The following is a 15259-nucleotide window of genomic DNA, read 5'->3' as shown; positions in this document are numbered from 1 at the left end:
TACATGCGCACTATTGACAACGTGCAATTAGCTGCAGCACGTGTAATCCCAGTTCCCACAGAACTCCCAAATTTGAAAGGGTGTGATGAAGAGGCCATGTTGTCTCATCAGAAACACAGATGTGTGAACAGGCTTTACACCTCGGAGGAAAGATAAACGAGCTGCAATTACAATCACGTCTTAAATGTTTCGATGACTCACGCAGACAGAGGGAAAAACAGTCAGTGTTTATGAAGCCTGTAATTTGGCAGCAGAGGTGTGTGTGGGGACTGCAACAGAAAATAACAGAGGCTTGATCTTCTCTCTGTAAGTTAACGGCAGATGCATATAGATATTACAGGCATGAATCTAGTGAGCAGGTGAGCTCAGGTTGACGAAACGCCTGGTGGGTGATGGACATATAAGCTGCAACCTGTGAACACACACTACTTACACTGCAGCAGCGTGTGGATCCAACCTGGTGCTAAATAATGCAAATGTCTCAGAAGCAGACAAACGTTCCACAGTCCATTGTTACACATGTTTTTCCTTCCACGGTTCAAACTCTCACTGTCATACAACCATAGCTCAACGCATTGTTGTTTTGTTATCAGTTGCAACAATAATGCAAAACTGCAGCACAATACGTGTGTGTGAACAAGTGTTAGAAAGAGATGGAGAGAGGGAAAACCTCATTTGTTAGGAAGATAAATAAATAAAATATATATATATGATGAATAAGGGGGTATTTGTTGCTACTGAATCTTTAAGTTGCACTTGATATAAGTAGCATGTAGCTGTCAGCATGATAAAATGTAAACACGACCGTCAGCTGAGCCTGCGTACACTTGAGACTGACAAACAACAGAGCTGAGTCTGACAAGCTGAGACGGAAATGTCCTAAAATGGCCACCATACAGAGAATAATATCATTTGATTTACAACATGACCTTGCCTCGGGTCAAACATTCTTACAAGTGGTGGATCTGAAAATAGCAAGTTGTTGTTTTTTTTGTTTTTTTTTATTTATCCAACTTGTTTGTCTGATGTATAATTAGCGCTGCGGCCTCCGGGGGCAGCTGTCGTGGCTAAAAAAGTCTTATAACAACAGAATTGCAGAAGTTTGTTTCAGAGATTGAATATTTCTCAGAGGCAGATTTGCTGTGGAGGAAGAAAGGTCGTGTATGTATCATCAAAATTCTTAATTTTTAATTCAGTAATTTACAGATAATATTGAAAATATCCTACTACCTTTTATTCAAGAACAGTAGTTTTTCACAAATGAATGCTAAAGAGAAGCTGCTATCTTTGCCATTAAAATTAGCCATTTACCTTCTTTCATTTTTTCCTTTCATTTTTAAAAAGTAGGTCTTTTGCTTCTTTAAGTTTTACAGGAAATTTAACCTCATCTCTAAAATGCTTTAAATTCTCATTTGCAACATAGATTTCCCCACAGAAACTTTATGTGCAGTGGAGACAGTGAAGTTGCATTTCTGCACAAAAATAAAATCTCACGCTGCTTTCTTTTTTTGTTCCCTGAGGCCTCTGTGGGTCCCTGTTCCAGTACCACGCCTCCCATGTGACATTTTTTCATTCGCTGACAGGTGAAAATACTCCGTCTTCCTGCAGAACAGCTCCAAGTTTCCTCTTAGTCTATCCAACAAAGGCATTTCTCAAAATACACTCAACCATCTGCAGCTGAGGAGCGGTTTCAGAGTGTCTCTGAAGAGCTGTTTTCACGTTTTTTTGTAGTGAGTCATAAAGCAGGAGATGGTTTGAATCAGACAGACAGAAAATAGAGAGAGACAGAGAGAGAGAGAGACTGCCAGACTGAATGACAGACAGACGGACAGAGACAGGGGGATGTGGCTTTTCCAGAACCCCAAGAGATGTTAGAATATAGGTCACTCCAGCTCTCTGACACACAACATCCACACACTGGGAAAAGGCACGAGCTGCATAGGTTGACCAGTCAGGGTGAAGACGTTTACAACTACCTCGTCAATTCCCGATTAGAGAGTGGACGGAGTGGACTTTTTAGCTGCCGTATATATCCACAAAAAAAAAAAAACACTTCCTCTTGGACACACGTGTACTCAATCATAAACATGGACGGACAGGAACACACACACACACACACACACACACACAAGTAGTTCTCGGAAGCTGAAAGGCATTAAAAGTGAATTTGACTCAGAACACAGGAAAAAAACACCCAGTCCTGATTGGCTGGCAGGTGTCTGTTAAACCTGTCTGCGACGACACTTCAGACAAAGCACTTATCAAAAGTTAAACACATTGTAGCATTTTGTTGTATAGTCGCTATGGTTACCCGCCCACATGCGCCCACTGGTTTAGAACTTTTCAGACATCATTCTAAATCAGTGGGCATGAAATATATGCTGGTAACCGTAGCAACAATAAACAATATCGCTGAGTCAGCGAAAACAGACCTAACCAGGAGGTAAACTGGCTACAAACGCACTTTGAAAAATGGATAATGATGATTTGAATGCTCTTAACTGAGTTTTCTCTGTGGTGGTAATGGTCATGGTGTAAGAGCTATAATAGACTCTGATGTGGAAAATGTTAAATAAAATACATAAATTAGTTTGTGGTAATGTGATTAACGTCCTACGCCCGACAGACCCGTTACCGGACACTCAGATGCCAGATGTAGCATCATGGCTCCTGCATTTTTAGCCAGGCTTTGAGGCTCTGTCATAAAGCAGGGCTCTGTATCATAGTCTAATTTTAATACCTTCATGGTTCCAGTTAAGGTGCATGGCTTCCAATACATTTGCATCCAGTCAGCTCATAAAACTAACTTACTTAGATAACTGTTGGCTAATGTGGCTAGTTTGAGCTTGCTAGGACCATTTTGGACTGGGTTTGTCCCAGTCTGGGTCTGGGAATTAAATATGCAAACAAAAAAAGAATGGCAAACAAAAACCTTTGTGGTGTGAGAGAACTGAAATGGAGGAAAAACTGAACAGTGGAAAGAGAAATGGCAAGAAACTACACTTTTTTTCCCTCCTTTTTTTGGCCTTTTCAGTGCAGAGTTTGTACAGCATATAAACAGTGCACGCTGCTGGTTACGTTCCATGTTTGTTTTGGTACAAGAACACACAATAGTCACTACTGTGATTACATAGTCCAGTCATTACTGACCAGTTGTTCAGTCTGCTGTGTAGTGTGTGCACTCAGGCGAAAAGTTTATGTGCAAGTTGGTGGAAACAATCTGTGTGTGTGGTTTTGTCCAGTCTCTGTAGGTTTTTCAGGTTTGTCTCAAGCTCAAGAAAACAAATGTGGCGTGTTGTCTTGTTGTTAGTCAGTCTGCAGTAATACAGATGACATCTCAGCACAGTTATGATGTACAGCAATTCAGGAACACACAATGTGTCAGACTGCAGGGGGTAAAAACAGCAGAGAATCTTTCCTCTCGACGGTTAATAACCAGCAAAGGAGTTTCCAGTGGAAACGTTAACGGAAAACATCAACCTTGGACTGTTGATGTTTGGACAATGATCATCTGATCTAAGGACTCTGAGCTTTAAAAATGTGTGAATAACATCAAGTGATGAACAGTTTTTGTTGTGCATGGTTACAACTGTTACAGTTTGGAGGAGATTCAACTGGTAAAAACATGGTCCAGTAACACCTGCAGATGTAGCGTCACTGTCTGGCCTTTATGCATCCTCGAGGTGACGGTTACTTTCAGCACAATCTTCCTTATTATGGTGCAAGAGTCATTCAGGCAGGGATCGAGCAGCACTGAAGGGAAATGCTATTAATTACCTGGCCGACACAGTAGCAATTTCTTTAAACAGCTTTGGGAATGCAGCATCCAAGAAGCATCCATCCATCAACCTTGGGCAGTGGTGCAAAGCGGTGATTTGCTCAGTCAGCTTTAACAGGTCAGCAGGTCCAGTGTTGAGTCACTGTCACATTGTGTGGGATCGGTTATCAGGACCACAAGTAGTCCAATTCAATCCTGTAAAGGGGTTTCCCTAAGTCGCTGAGTGATAGAGTTTTGTTTTTAAGCTTGGGTCAACAGCAACGCAGCCAACTCTCAAATAAAACCAGATTTATTTCTAAGTTACTTTGAGCTCTGGAGGCAATTTATGTGAGATTGTAGCCCAGATGTGACAACAGTTAGACTGCAAACGACCGTGAGAAACTGATATATGACTGCATCAAACAGATAAACGTGGTATTGAAATGCATTACTCGGTGGAGCTGGTCCCTTGATGCTTCGGCTCTCCTCACTGTGGTACACTCATGGAAATGTCAGAACAGAAGAAGTGCATCAATATGATGCGCATCAAATTGGCTCTTAATGCATTCCAGCCTATAAAGAGACGAGCACTCAGCCACTCACACACACACACACACACACACACACACACACACACACACACACACACACACACACACACACACACACACACACACACTCACTCTCTCGCTCTAACTGTGCTCCACTTTATTCATAACTGATGGTTGCCTGTTAACCTACATCAGAGGAGGAGAAAGAAGTATTTCCATGGCAACCTTGATAATTCATGCAGCGTACGAGTTCCAAACCAATTTGTCTGAGACTGTCAGTGGTCAGTTTGGACCCATTCATTTGTTTGCCACACATAAACAAATCCTTAAGCACACCAAGCCCAAGGAGTGTGTGTGTGTGTGTGTGTGTGTGTGGCTGCTTTATGTGCAGCATCTGTTGATTTACTGCTAGTCTTGTGTTTCAAATATTAGAGGTAATCAGATCCTTCTGCTCCTCCTGCTTTGAGCTTGACTCAGCATGCCTGGAGTGGTTCAGCATGGTAACTTCAAAGTGACCTAAAGGGCAATCACTAAACAGGTTAAAGTCTACTGTGTGGCAGAAATGGCAATTACACATCAAAAATTAAAGGAAAAGAGGTGGTTAGCCTAGCTTAGCATACAAACTGGAAACAGGAGGAGACAGCTGGCCTGGCTCTGTCCGTATTTTAAAAAAATACACCTAGTAGCTCAACTAAAGTTCATCAACATGTTGTTTCATGTTTGTTTAATCCTTACACAAACAATAACGTAGCATTGTTATTTTGCTAACATCCTAACTTTAGCATATTGATGTGCAAACGTTGAGCATGTAACATTTATTAGGTTAGCATTGAGCTTGTTAGTGTAATGTTAACGCTTAGCACTGTAGCATGCTAATGTCAGTCTGGACAAATGTGTAGCTTTGACCACATTACCTCAAAACCTAGCATTCAGAGAGATAATGTTATCTTTAGAGGCTAACAGAGCAGCACATAAAAACCTGAAATAACAGATGTTTTGGCCACTTGTGACACAACACAACATTGACATATATGATATATATGACCTGTAGGTTAATATGTTAGCAAACAGTTGTTTATTTACACATCCAGGGTTTATGGAGCATGTTTGGAGTTGTGTTTCTGAGTTGCTCTGAAAATGAATGTTACTCCAATATTCACTCTCTAACTCCCGAGGGAAACTTCTGGCTCTTTAGCTGCTAAATGCTACACTATTTTCACCAGCTATAGTCGCTAAGTGTGTCTTTCTGCTGATGTTGCCAAAAACAACGCATGAATACACTCTCATTAAAAGAAAAAAAAAAATTCATTACAGGCGCTATAAGTCAGTGTGGAGATTTTTGGCCTGTTGCTAATATTGTGTTTTACAGCACAGAGACTCAACTACATTTCTGCAGAGGGAAGTCCTTCCTCCTCACACACAGCTGTGAGAAAAATATCCAGTTTTTAGCAGGAAAACAATCCCAATCATGGATCAAAGCCATCGCAGAACAGAACGTAGTCGAGTGAGAGCTGAAATCTGAGGCTTTTTCTCCACAGTCTCAGTCTTTGGAAAAAAAAGAAAAGGCAAAACAAACTGTAATGTTACAAGGCATCACAAGAATGCTCGACTGAAACCTGAGCAGTTGATACCAGAGAGTGCAAACACTGGAAATTTCAACTTTCAGTAAATAAAAAGTGTTTTTTTTTGTTTGTTTTTTTTACACACTAGTGACCAAGTCCAGATCAGATTTCAGGTTCAGGACAGAAGAATAACAGTGAACTTGCAAAAAAAAAGTGGTATGGTATAATTTGATGCAGTTTACCGTGCAAGCTCAGCCAGACTGAGGGTTATGCAAGAAGCGAGAGCGCTGGAGGTCAGGACTGCTGTGGTTTGTAGTGCTCTGAAACAATTTTCTACTTTTTACTCAGCCCTGAAGTTCTGTCAAACATTGCAAGGTTGGACCAGATCCAATTTCAATTCAGCAGATTCAGAAATTGGATTTTCTTTCAGAGATTGAAAGTCTCAGAAAGCATGACGTGTCCTATCTCTTTAGATGAGATTGAATGCTTTATTTACCACTGAATCGCAGTTTCACCACACATTTTGTGTGAATCGAAGCAGCTCTGGCTGCTCCCAAGGCCTGTTGCAGTACAGTAGAGAGCCCGAGCTGTAATTTTAAATAACACCTTTGAGCTCGCTCCCAGCTTGGCTGTGACATGTAATCAAAAAGAATGCAGGGAGATCAAATGGTAAATCCTCTAGTTTATCCTTTGCCCTATGGTCTAAGCCTCAAACTCAATCTGTACATAAGCTACATACAGTATTGCTGCTGTCAGATAAAACCAGTGTATCATCAGTTTGTCGCAATTAAGAAAACTCAACTCTCTGTTCTTTCTTTCTTTAGCATCATATTCATGCTTTTAAAATAGATTTTTCACTCAAAAGCTCAAGCTCCGGAAATTAGACTCTTTCACTCCTGATGCACAACTGGGATTCTCTCACAGACAAGATAAATGCTTTAGTCTGTCTGAGGATGGATCGCCGATCGTCCAATAGAGAACTAAATGGAAGCAATACGATGACTCCTTTAATGATATCTGATACTCTGTTAACTTAATTCTTACGCTGTGTTCAAGCATCTATTTTAAGTGCCTCTGTGTGTGGGCGAGGTCTGGGGCAGAGGAGCAGGAAGTGGCAGTGTGAAGTATGGAAATCTGATTATCGGTGCAGCACTGCCCGACTCTCAAAAAAAATCCAGGAGGTGAAACTGACCCTTGAATGTTTATGTTGCGTGACGTCCGCACGGTCGCCGTTCCCCCTTTTCGCTTTCTGGCTTTTGCTGCTCTCTTGCTCTGTGTGTTGGGGCAGATGTTTAAAGATTTAGGTTGATTTTCTTGCACAAATCTCTGAACATTGTTCTCTTACTGTCCAGCTGCTATATATAACCCCCCTGACTAATGATCTGAGTTGACAAGATTGTTGATACAAGCCCTTGAATCTTAATGAGCGAGTGATTTATAGCTTGTTTTTTTTTTTAGCCCTTGGTCTTCTCAGGCTTCATACAAGCAGCCCTGCCTTTAGTACTGCAGGTTGTTGGGGCAGTATGCAGCCTGAAAGGAAAACCTGTACACACCACTCAAGGCTGAAAACATTTTAAAGTTTAAAAAAAAAAAAAATTGTATTTACAGTAAATATTGTCCTTTAAAAAGACGCTGGCATTAAACAGTCAAAAATATGACAGTAAAACACAGTTCACTTTGCAGTTAAAGATGCAAATACAACAATTATCAGAAAGTATCAGCATCTAAAAAGGAAACCAGAAATCATTTTTAATTAAGGTTACAATACTGTTTCTACCATCTATCATTTTTGTTTCTGTTTGTTTGTTTGTTTGTTTGTTTTTTACTTCACTGTGTCCTCCTCACTTCTGAAATCAAACATTTCACCTTGGTGAGGGGATAATTAGAAAATGTTTGTACCCGGTTCTTGGGTCTTGAAATCAACCCTGGGTGATTTTTATCAGAAAAGTTAGCACATAATTTCTCACATTCTAAATATGAGATAGATATTTAAATTCTGCATATTTTTGTAACGCATTGCTAACAATACTTTTTACAGTACAGAACATTTACAGTAAATCGGTGTAAATATCAATAGTTAGTTCAATATGTAAATGACAACTGACCACTACGGACGTGCGTCTGTTCGTACTGCCGTCGGGGGGTCTGCGTACGTGGACGGTGCGTTCCTGACCTCCTCACAGCAAGAAGAAGCGCTCCTTTGTTGTATTTGGCAGGACGACATCAAAAAGTCAGAAAAAGAAAACAGTGTGTGCGACTGCTGAACAAGGACGGGAAATGAATGAAGTGCACGAAACGAGTGTCACGCTTGTAAAGAACAACTTTATCGACTTTCTGACTGACCTGTTGCAAATCTAGAGATTAAAATCCAGAGATGTAATCAGTAATCATCTTCAGTGATGATACAGTCATTTGTCAATTGTTGTGCAGGATTTGAGACTCCCATTACAATTTTTTTTATCCATCTTACAGTTTGGTTTTTCTTCGTAATGAACACACCGGATTCTCTCTCCTGGATGGAGACTCTTATTCTTCTTTAAGAAACGAGGTTCAGTGATCAACGAATGTGGGATTAATGATTACAGTGGCAGAGTTTACCTGTGTTGAGATATATTCTAATGGCGTGTCGTGCTGATATGATCTGACACAATTCATCAGGTACCGTTGTTTACATCCAGGACGGTGTTGTAACCTTCCCGGCATCACTGACACCAAAACAAATTCCTGTTGGTTTGTTGTTCTTGGCAGATGAAGTGACTGTGATTGTACTATCGCAGTACCACACTGGGCCTGCCGGTCCCCCCCCCCGGCCTTTGCCAGAGCATCTGTGCTGAGCTGGCCGCTGGATTGGGATTTTGGCAGGGCCACGCTACAGGCGGCGGGCCGGGTGTTTAAGCAGGCTGGAGTCCCTGTGGGGCTGCAGAGAGGGGACAGGACAGGGAACAGGTTTCTTTGCTGCAGCGCCAAAACAGCAGCTGTGTGCTTTTCTGCGTGTTGAATGTGTGTCACTGAACACGCAGACAGAAGCTGGGTGTGCGCACACGCATCATAGCTGGTGGCAGTGAGTGTGTCCTCGACGTCGGTTCAGAGTGAAGAAGGCAGCAGCTGTTGAGTGAAACCTCAGGACTTGGCCGTATTCTTCTCATGTTTAGCTCTGTGTGCATCAAAGCAGGAACAGAGAGGTTGTCCAGGCCAAAGTGCTGCATACTAAACATATTGAGTAGAGTGGGGGCATCATGGGAAACCAGAACTGTCGAGTCTTAGAGTGGATTCTGCTGTCAGAGATTAAAGCAGGAAGCTGGTACTACTCCACGTGATCAGGTTGCATCATTCAAACAAACTAAGATGAACCCAGTGTGATGTCACAGCTGGAAAAAACTGCAAATAACTTTTCCAGTTCAGGGTCTGAATAAAGAAAACTTTACCGAGTCCTCGAACTGAAACATCAGTGTTGCTGAGCAGGTTTCGGGAGCTTTTACAATTGGAGCTTCCCCATCGAAATCCACAGAAAAAAACACCGATTAACATTTCAAAGGCTCAATTTCGAAACAAACTGAATCTGATCCAGCAACAAAGTGAAAGACTGAAGTAGCACCTGCCATAATGTCACAAATAAATCACCAAAATGACAGAATTTCCACCCCTACTTTGTATACAGGTAAATGTGATGTATGTCATCACTGCATCAGGTTGCTAGGAAACAGTTAACTTCATACTTTTCATACTGATCAAACACATATTCAGATTTAGGGGTTGTTATTTGTTGTTACTTGCTTTTTCAGAGGCTATTTTTATCTTGCTCTGGCACAAAAAGTCTTTTAATTTTGCCCACAAAGCCCTGATTGGCTCGGTTTGTGTCACCATCTGGGGAAACTGCCATCAGTTTGTGTCGCACGAGACCTGCAGCGTCTGAATCGCTGAAAAATACTGGAGATGTGGGTCAGGATTCAGAGGTCATGAGACGAGTTGGAACAAGGTCCCGGGCCCGTAAATCTGCCAATATCAGCTTACTGCAGACATATTGGTATTAGTGTGTGTATGGGAATCTGTATCAAGATTATTTGTTTATAATATGTGTTAATCTTAATGTTTAAGGAGGTTCCTATCAGCCAAAATATTTAGTTTGTTGCAGACTTTTCAAACTCCCCATGCACAACCAATGTTAGCGCTCAGGTGCTGGTCGGTCAGGTGAACAGTACAATTACAACAATAATATTACACACGATCAAAAATCACAGCAGTCCAGAATATCAATATCAGTATGAGCCTCAAACACCCAGTGTGGTCCAGCTGTAGTCTGGAAGTAGGATAATGATGTTTTAGATTTGATGTGTCATTGGAGGAGGCGAGGCCAGCAATACAGTTATGAATAACATAATCATATTAATGAACTCTAAACAGCCTGTTTCGGTCGAGGTGGGTGTGAATTTCCAGCAACTAAAACGGTCTTTCGCAGAAACTCAACCACCAAAAAACGTCACAAATGTCAGAACAATTTGTCCAGAGAGGAGGAAATATCCTCCATTTAATTTCTGCTTGTGTCTGTTTTCTGTTCAGAATTTTCAGGCCACGAACTAATGAGAAATGGGTCACCGCAGATCCTCTTAAATTAAGTGCTGTTGCATTAGAAATAGCATTTCTGTGCTGCTCCTGCGGGCAGATTAGCTCCTAGAGCGCACACTGCAAGATAAGTCCATTGTGAGGGATCTGGGAGAAAAAAAAAAAAATCAAATCTAAAAAAACCCCAAAAGCTAAATGTGACTTTTGTAGCAGAGCAGCCTGTGTGGCAGAAATCATCATCCAGCCACAAAGCATAACCGACATGGAGAGTGTTGTGGGTTTTGAAAGTGATGGAAACTTGGTCTAATACAAAAACGGGAGAACAAGAATGCTGCGTATTGTGTGTGTGTGAGAGTGTGTGTGTGAGTGTGTGAGTGTGTGAGAGAGCAGGCTGAAGAGACAATGTGAGCCCTTCACTGGCTTGTGTCCATTGTGCCTGGAATTTCTTGGGTCGTGTCTCAGCTGAAGAAGAGAAAGGTCTTCATTTCAGTCTTGCTGCTGCATTGCTGCTGCTGCTGCTGCTGCTGGGGGGGGTGCCTCTTCAAAACCTGCCATTGTCATCGCTGCTTCTCTCTCCATCCCAGTGTTTTCCTGGTCTGATTGATACGCAGCGTTATGTCACTCAGCAAACTGTGTGGTTTTGGACTGTTCTCTTTGCCGTCCTCTTTTGTTTGCCGCCTCACCTAACTCGTCAGTGTTTTACCTCCTGTTCCCAAAATAGAAGAATCAGACAGGAGATAGTTAGATTACATCCAAGGTCAACTCCTCAGTCTTTACACTAAACGACAGTGGATATTGGTGTATTAATGTCGCCTCCCCGGGCTTTCTCCACTCACCCTCTGTCACCCATGGCAGTTTTGACCCACATCTCTTTTTACTCTGTGTGACAATAAACCATCGCTGCTGTTGAATATCCCGTTCCTGCTGCTGGACGACATTCAATGCCATGTTTTGTTTTTTGTTTTGTTTTTTATGCCCCAGAATAATTTAGCAGTGATGTCACTCCAACCAGCAGCACCATTAACACTGTTTAATTTTGCAGGAAAAAAGAAAAAGGAGAAGCAGGATGATAAATGATCGGCCTCCACATTGTGAGCAGCCAGCCTGTTCTGAGCTGCTCCTCTGAATGATTTCATGAAAGGAACCAAACAGTGCCTGAAAAGAAAAGCTCCTTAAAAAAAAAACTTTTCTTTTTTCACTTTTGTCTGGTGAGGAAGTGTCTCAAAAAATCGTGACGGGCTTGTTAAAGCACCATGCCCCCCCCCCTTGCTCCTAATACCCTAACAATGCCCCCACCCCCCCGGCTGCCCCACCACCATCCTGCTTCACTGTCACTATTCTGCTCCGCTGGCAGAGACCCGTCTGCTGGACGACTCAGACAAAGTGGTGCAGGATTGAGCTCAGTGTGCCGCGACACCCTCGGTTCACATTCAGTCGGACTAACAAGTGTGGGAATTTTGAAACGTTCCTGTGAACTTCAGCCAGTTCTCCCTCCAGCAGAAAAACTGTTTTAGATGAGGTTGTGGCGGCAGTTAAGTTATCCCACTCTCTGAAAGGTCACATGTTTGATTGATTACTTTTCTCATGTAGCTCGAACACTGTGTGCTGAAATCACTGCCGGAGAATTTGGTATATTGGCCAGTATTTGTTATTTAAAGGCAGTTTTTGACCTCTAGTAGCACCACTGTATGTACGGTTGTGAGTGGGTTAAGGTCACACTGTTCGACCGACCCACAGGTGACAGTAATTCACCAAGATACGCAGCAATGGCAGTGAAGAAGAAAACCGCTTTCTATAGTAAACAATGCAGATCTAAAAAACAACCCAAAAAACTTTGCAAAGGTTTTATGGGGAAATAAACGCTTTTGTTAGACCTCGAAGAAGCTAGTTGTAAGCGTTGCTATTGCTACATCGCCAGCGTTAGCATTAACAGCTGTTTACTAGCCAGTCTCGAAAAAAACGTTGTGAGTTCAGCATCAAACTTCATTCCTTTACTCACCAGGAGTTGTCTCCAGAGGTGGAGGGCGACGCCAAAGTTAACGCTTGTCTCTATCACGTCTTTCTTCATCTACTGATGTTAGCATGCTAACCAGCTAGCCCCGGCCCGTCTCGTCACTTTCCGATAGCAACTCACTGTAGCTGAAGACGTAGCGCTGCTCGCAGGGCGGATTATCACCTCTCGTCTTGAAAACTTAGAAATAGCCTCTTCAAGGATACACACAATGTCTTTTGGTGAGTAACATTGAGTGTCAACATAACTTGAGTTTTGAGTCTTCAGAGCGCCTTTAAAGGAATACGTCCAACATTTTGTGAAATCAGCTCATTTGCTTTCTCTCCTTGAGATATATGAAAAGACAGAATATCTGGGTAGAGGTAGAGTTATGAGAGGGATTTGATTGGATCGCTCAAAAGAGGGAATGACTTCAGTATGAAGGTGTAAGTGATGTGTATGTGATGTATTAAGGTCCATGCTGCCTACTATGTTGTCTCCCTGCTGGCTGCTACAACCAAGTTGCTTGATTGGATAAATTAATGTTACGCTGCCTGAGCTCAGGATGACTCATCCAAAATGTTTTTCAGTGAGAGAACTGTTTGTATTTAGCATATTGTATTTAGCAAGAGAGATAACGGAGCAGTTAGCACAGGGACACAGGTTTAGACATACTGTATGAAGTATTTGAGGTATTTTATTGAATCTTATTCACTGTGCTTTTATTCGGTGGAGCTTTATTTAATGATGGTGGGGATTTGTTTTAATTTTTTTTCTCATTTTATAAAACACACTTGTTGTTCTTCATCTTCTTTTACTTTCTTCTTGCACTGCATTTTCTTCTTCTTCATCTTCTTCTTCTTCTTCTTCTTCACCGACAGTATCAGCCAAGACAATCTGTCAGGTTCCTGTGAAATATATATATTTGTATGTTTGTATAAAACTGCTCACACATTGTAACCTGCTCAGCATAAGAGCATCACATTAACACCTGCCGTACAGTAAAGTGTGAGAATGTAGCGTTGAAGATTTTCACACATGAAACCTGTTGATTCCCTGAGAATGAAATCTGGTCGAACACTGTTTGTGTTTACGTGTGAAAGGTTTACTTGTTGCTGTTTAATAAATACATGATCCGGCCTTTTCCGTGAATGACTCATCTGTTTGTGCTTATTAAGAAAAACATGCCGGCAGCGCTAAACTAAAAAAATTTTCTCTTGCTCACTCTCCATCTATCTCTCTGTCTCTCTCTGCAGATTGTGCAGTCTGACTCTGAAGAAGCTGGTTGTGATGAGGGAACTCGATAAAGAGCTGATTTCTGTGGTCATAGCGGTTAAAATCCAGGTATGTTATATAAACAGACACGACAAAGCAGGCACGTATGAAGCTGTTACACACAAACACCTGTCCTGATGTAGTAAAGTAAGTAAAGACGTATACAGTATATCTCAGTCCCTGATGGAGGGAAAAATACAGGCCATTTTTTCAGTCCATATTTTTGTCATTATTTCATTTTCTGTCATATTGTTTTCCACCTTCGAGGCAGCCTTTGGTTTCGGTTCACGTCACACGGTGCAAACATTAACTTGCACAGACTTGTTTGAGATATATTCCAGTGTACTGAACATCATGTTTGCTTCTATTTATGTCAGAGAAAAGCACGTTCTCATGCAGCCATAATTTAACTTTGACAGTAATTCAACCAGTTGCTGAGCAGAAAATAGGAAAAAAAAAAAAAGACTTTGTGAAATTGTAACACCCTGTAAGGAACATGAGATTTGTAAAAAAAAAAAAAAAAAAGTGCTAAAACATTAAAAAAAAAAGCCCTGGCAGGGTGTTTTAAAATGTGTTGAATCCTGCTGAATAATGTATGCCCTGCACCTTTGCTGCACAGTGAATAACAGCAGCAGAAATACAGAATTACTTAGAGGGGAAGACTGTAAACTAAATTAAACACAACTCTTTTTTTTTTTTATCTCTTTATTTATCTATTTATTAATCTATTTATTACAGGGCTCCAAAAGGATCTTGAGGTCCCATGAGATAGTGCTGCCACCCAGTGGGTCTGTGGAGACGGATCTGGCTCTCAACTTCTCACTGCAGGTAGAGGAGAAATCACCATGACGCCGTTTTGTTGTTGTTGATTTCCAAACAATCAATCATTAATGAATAGTTTGTAGCTCAGTGTTTCCTGTTTTTCGTTCTTTGTTGCTGAAGTGAATGTCGTCAGTTTTAGTTAAGAATGTGTGGGATGAGCTTTATTACACTTGTTGCCATGGCAACTGTTCAAACTTACATTGGATATTAGTGAGAGTTGAAGTTTTTGTATTGCTGATGTACTGAGGATGTGGAGACGCATCTTTTCTTGTATTGGTGCAAAGCGCAGGTTGTATCTGATGTTGCCTGTCAAGCGTCAATCAAATCAAATCTGATCAAAAAACCCACTCACACCCACCCACTGCTGGTTTTGGTCTTTTCATGGGATTCGCTGACAATAATAAAAAAAAAAAAAACGCACAACATCAGCAGACTTGCTCTTTACGCTACAGGTAAAAAAATGTGAGTGTAATTCCTCCTCCCTGCTCTTTCTGTTTCCTCCCTCCACCTTCAGTACCCGCACTTTTTAAAACGAGAGGGAAACAAGCTGCAGATCATGCTCCAGCGGCGAAAGAGATACAAGAACCGAACCATCCTGGGCTACAAGACTCTGGCAGTGGGATCTATTGACATGGCAGAGGTACGCACTGCAACAAACCTGCACTCATGTTCTCGTTGTCTACACCAGATTTAATGACGGGCGACGCGGCACAGGCTGTGTTAGTTAGTGTGTGTGGACTAT

At 41.6% G+C, this 15259-nt stretch overlaps 1 protein-coding gene across 1 annotated transcript in view; it reads left to right on the top strand.

The window, feature by feature from the left end:
* pacs2 (phosphofurin acidic cluster sorting protein 2) overlaps nucleotides 1-15259 on the top strand; it is a 61145-nt gene that overhangs the window by 26931 nt on the left and 18955 nt on the right. The window contains exons 2-4 of the mRNA XM_022750057.1: nucleotides 13677-13764; nucleotides 14434-14523; nucleotides 15032-15157. Coding sequence (XP_022605778.1) covers nucleotides 13677-13764; nucleotides 14434-14523; nucleotides 15032-15157 — 304 coding nt within the window. The remainder of the gene's footprint in view (nucleotides 1-13676; nucleotides 13765-14433; nucleotides 14524-15031; nucleotides 15158-15259) is intronic.

The sequence above is a fragment of the Seriola dumerili genome, unplaced genomic scaffold (genome assembly GCF_002260705.1).
Source record: "Seriola dumerili isolate Sdu_G_001 unplaced genomic scaffold, Sdu_1.0 BDQW01000149.1, whole genome shotgun sequence".
Taxonomy (NCBI): domain Eukaryota; kingdom Metazoa; phylum Chordata; class Actinopteri; order Carangiformes; family Carangidae; genus Seriola; species Seriola dumerili.
This window is presented reverse-complemented; position numbering and strand designations above follow the sequence as displayed.